This window comes from Gavialis gangeticus, unplaced genomic scaffold (genome assembly GCF_001723915.1).
Source record: "Gavialis gangeticus isolate Ggan-Ray unplaced genomic scaffold, GavGan_comp1, whole genome shotgun sequence".
In the NCBI taxonomy this organism is placed as follows: domain Eukaryota; kingdom Metazoa; phylum Chordata; order Crocodylia; family Gavialidae; genus Gavialis; species Gavialis gangeticus.
In genome coordinates, this window is record NW_017729033.1 from 20,978,340 (window position 1) to 20,982,023 (window position 3,684).

General features: G+C 37.2%; 1 protein-coding gene across 3 annotated transcripts in view; it reads left to right on the top strand.

The window, feature by feature from the left end:
• Positions 1 to 3,684, top strand: part of FAM193A (family with sequence similarity 193 member A) — a 155,060-nt gene that overhangs the window by 125,010 nt on the left and 26,366 nt on the right. For all 3 annotated transcript variants that reach the window (XM_019526283.1, XM_019526284.1, XM_019526285.1), the window contains one exon: positions 714 to 1,560. In XM_019526283.1, coding sequence (XP_019381828.1) covers positions 714 to 1,560 — 847 coding nt within the window. The remainder of the gene's footprint in view (positions 1 to 713; positions 1,561 to 3,684) is intronic.

A 3,684-nucleotide genomic window follows, 5' to 3' on the forward strand; every position in this document is an offset into this window, starting at 1 on the left:
TAAAAAAAAAAAGACATGGTCATTTAAAAAAAAAAAAAGTATTGGACAAGCTTGCTATTTTTTATTGATGGATATTGCTCGTTAAATTGTACTATCTTCTGGTAGAGAATATATTTTTCAAATCATTCAGTTGAGTCCTGTCTTCTCCATGTTAATTAAAACAATACTGTAAAAAGGGTGTACTGTTCGCTTTACTGAAGATACATAACTGTTAAAGACTAACATTACCTTGTACTCACTCACTCTCAGTTCTCTTCAGCCACTTGTACTTGCTCAGGTTTTATAAAGGATGTGCAACTGAACATGTGATTGAATACTACATGACACATCTTGGTGTTAACAAGTTTATACAAAAAATTAGCATAAGGGATTTTTTTTCCAGAAATGGAAAATGTACTGTATCTTCCTGGGCAATACTTGTAAGGATTTGGCTCTTTCTAATGTTGCATATTTAGCAGCAAGAAGGAAAAGATAAATAACTCTTATTTTTAATCTTATTAAATATTTTAAATGCAGACATTTTGTATTTTCCCAGCATTTTTTTATTGTTTGTTTTCTGTGGTGTCATTCTTGGCAGGTGCATTTACCTATTACAACCTGTAGCTCTTGTTCCTGGAATATTTGTGTAAAGTTTAAGAATTAAGAGCTTTTCTGAAATCTCTAGTTCTTAAACTGTTTGTCATCATGTACTAAATGGACTTCATTTCTTGTAGCTGGAAGAAAAGGCTCGTCTTGAAGCAGAAGCTAGAGAGAGGGAGCATCATCAACTGCTTGAAGAGCAGAGACGACGGGAGGAAGAGGAGGAGGAGAGACTGAAACAGGAGCTACAGAGGCTTCAAGAGCTTCAACAGTTACGAGCTGTAAAGAAAAAGAAAAAAGAGAGAACAAGTAAAGACTGTCAGAAGATGGACATGCTTACTCGAAACTGCCAGGCAGTGAAGGAATCTGTCCCAAACGCACCAGAGGACATTCAGAATGGCACACTTGAGCAGTCGGAAAAGGTAGAAACCTCATCTGGTTCACAGTCAAGGCGTGTGAATCATATGGAACAGAGGCCAATTTCTGAGACGGCCTGTGAACTCTCCAATCCCATAAACTCCAGAGACTCAAAGCTGCTTTTCCAGAAGGATGGGACTGTGAAACAGCATGAGCCCCTCTCTTTTCTGCTTGATATAATGCATCAACACAAAGAAGGTAATAGCAAACAAAAGTTAAAGCAGATAAACAAATCATGTGCAGAACAGGTGAAAAAGCCTATTGAAACCCCCAAAGCAGCAGAGATTCAGCCTAAAACAAGAAACCAAATAGAACCCAAAGTGAAAGCAGCAGAACCCCCAACACTCACAGAGCCTAAAAAAGAGGAGAAAAAAATAAACAATAATAACAACAAAAAGCAGCTGAATCACATAAAGGAAGAGAGAGCACCTGTAGTGAGTGAGTCTCCTTCTCCAAGTGAGCAGCAGCAGAACAGTAAGCTAATACTTGCAGATTCTCCTCAGCCAAAAAGCAAGAACAAGAAAAACAAGAAGAAAAAGGGGGACAAAGTCAACAATTCCATTGGTAAGTGCATAAGTAAATCTTGAGACTTCGAATTTTGGGACTCCCAATTGCTCATGTCTCTGTACAGTGAGAGTAACTTCTAAAAGTTAAGGTGTGAGAGGAGAAGGAGACCTCATTCATTTAATTCACAGCCACCTTAGTGACCTCTTTCAGTTGCTTTTTTGTTACCCTCAGCACTTAATTTGACTGTTTTGTATGTAGCCTTAAGAGATGCGCAAAGTTAACCAACATGGAATACTATAAGAAATGGAAAAGCTTGCAGGAAAACAACTTGACTTAGCTGTAAGGTTTTGTTTCTTATGTTTTATGCACTAGTTAAACGGTGGGAAATACGTTTCTGCTCAAGGTTTGAATTAAACAAAAGCTTGCAGTAAAGTTGATGAATGTTTTGATGTCAAAACCCATTTTGGGGGTGTCTCTCTCAAAAAAAAAAAAAAATAATAATAATAATAAAAATGAGTTCATGTCTACATGGATAACATTTCAGTCAGTAGAAACATAAGATCTAAAATTGGGTTCTGCATGCCGAGGAAGCTTGCGATTCAGATGTCAGTTACTTATGCGTACACATGGATCTTTGCATACACATGGAACTCATTCTTTCTAGTGATCAGTTTGCTCCAAGTGAAGTGATGAAACAACAAGTTTAGAGATATTTTTGTTTCCCCCTCTAACAATGAGTTTAGTGAGCAAATAATATCATGAAGTTGGAAGTGTTGCATGTTTGTGTGTACCACACACATAGTACATAGTTATTTTTCTGAAGTGACTTCCAGCATTTCTAAACATTTCCAGATAACTATACTGATCTCAAAAAAGACGCACCACAAGCAGGTGCAATTTAAGATTCCCCATCCTGTCTTGTTAATAGATCAACCCTTTTGTTGCTTGTTGTCAGCATTACTGTAGATTTGTCTACTCTACTGAAACGATCAGTTTTATTGCTAATTTTGCAGTATGGACACTTGGATATGTGAAATGGACACCAGTCTTTCCAGCTGATCATAAAATGTTCCTGTTACAGCAGCACTTAATGTGTCCTTAGGTATAATGACACTTAACTTTGCAGTGTTATATTATGTCCATACAGTTCCCCTTTACGTTGTACAGGTAAAGAAAAAATTAAAAATTGGAGGCCTTTGACATACCTGCCAGAATTTTTTCAAGTCTCACTCCCAAGACAGAAAACAAATATACATTATTAGGAGTGCTAGCTTGATTTTTATGGTGCTGTTCTAGGATTGAATCAAATATCTCCAATCTCTATTAAACTCTTACTATTCCAATTCTTCTGTTTCCATTTAGTGCCATACCCCAGTGGATATTATGCTTCCCATCTTGCAGAAGATACCCTGATTTTAGACCGTACCACCTCATTTTCCATGTTTTAATTCAGCTTTATTTGATGGAAATGTAATAAGTACTGACCAGGAACTGGGAAAGGAAGGAATATAATCTGTTATTAGGGAGCTGATGTTATTAGGGAGGTACAGGGCACTCTCATTGCTGCTTCTTGCTGTTTTGGTTTTACAGATGAAAAACTACTTATGCCCTGTTAGGACATAGGCCCCAATTTTAAAAGATGCAGTTGATCTGTAGTGACTTTTTGAAGAACCTAGATTAGTGCAGAGCCATTATACATAATTTTACAAGTGTACCTAATATTACAATTTAGGAAATGATATCCTGGTCTGATTTTATTCTAGGTTCAGCTGTCAGTTTAGTATTTTGAAGTTAGGAGTTCTAAGCTAAAGTTCTTGGTCATGTTGTAACAAAGTTAAATTGATTGTCAATTATGTTACTTACCATGCTCTTAAGTGCTTCTTCAAATGTTTCACAAACACTTATTTTAGGCTGCATCTCATTCTGCATTAGGTTGTATAGCAACAAGGAACAAATGTAGTGGGTTTTGGAACTGGTGCTTAACTGAACAAAGCTTTGCCATGACTTGTTATGAGCACGGATCCAGGTTTTCCGTTTCCCATGGGGAAATAGAAAAAAAATGCAGATTCCCCCCTTTACCTGAGGAAAACATGGATTTCTTGTTTTAACAGGGAAAGCCATGGATTTTGTGGTTTTGCAAAGAGCTCTCTGAAGGCTGGCAGGGTTCCAGCCTGCACGGGA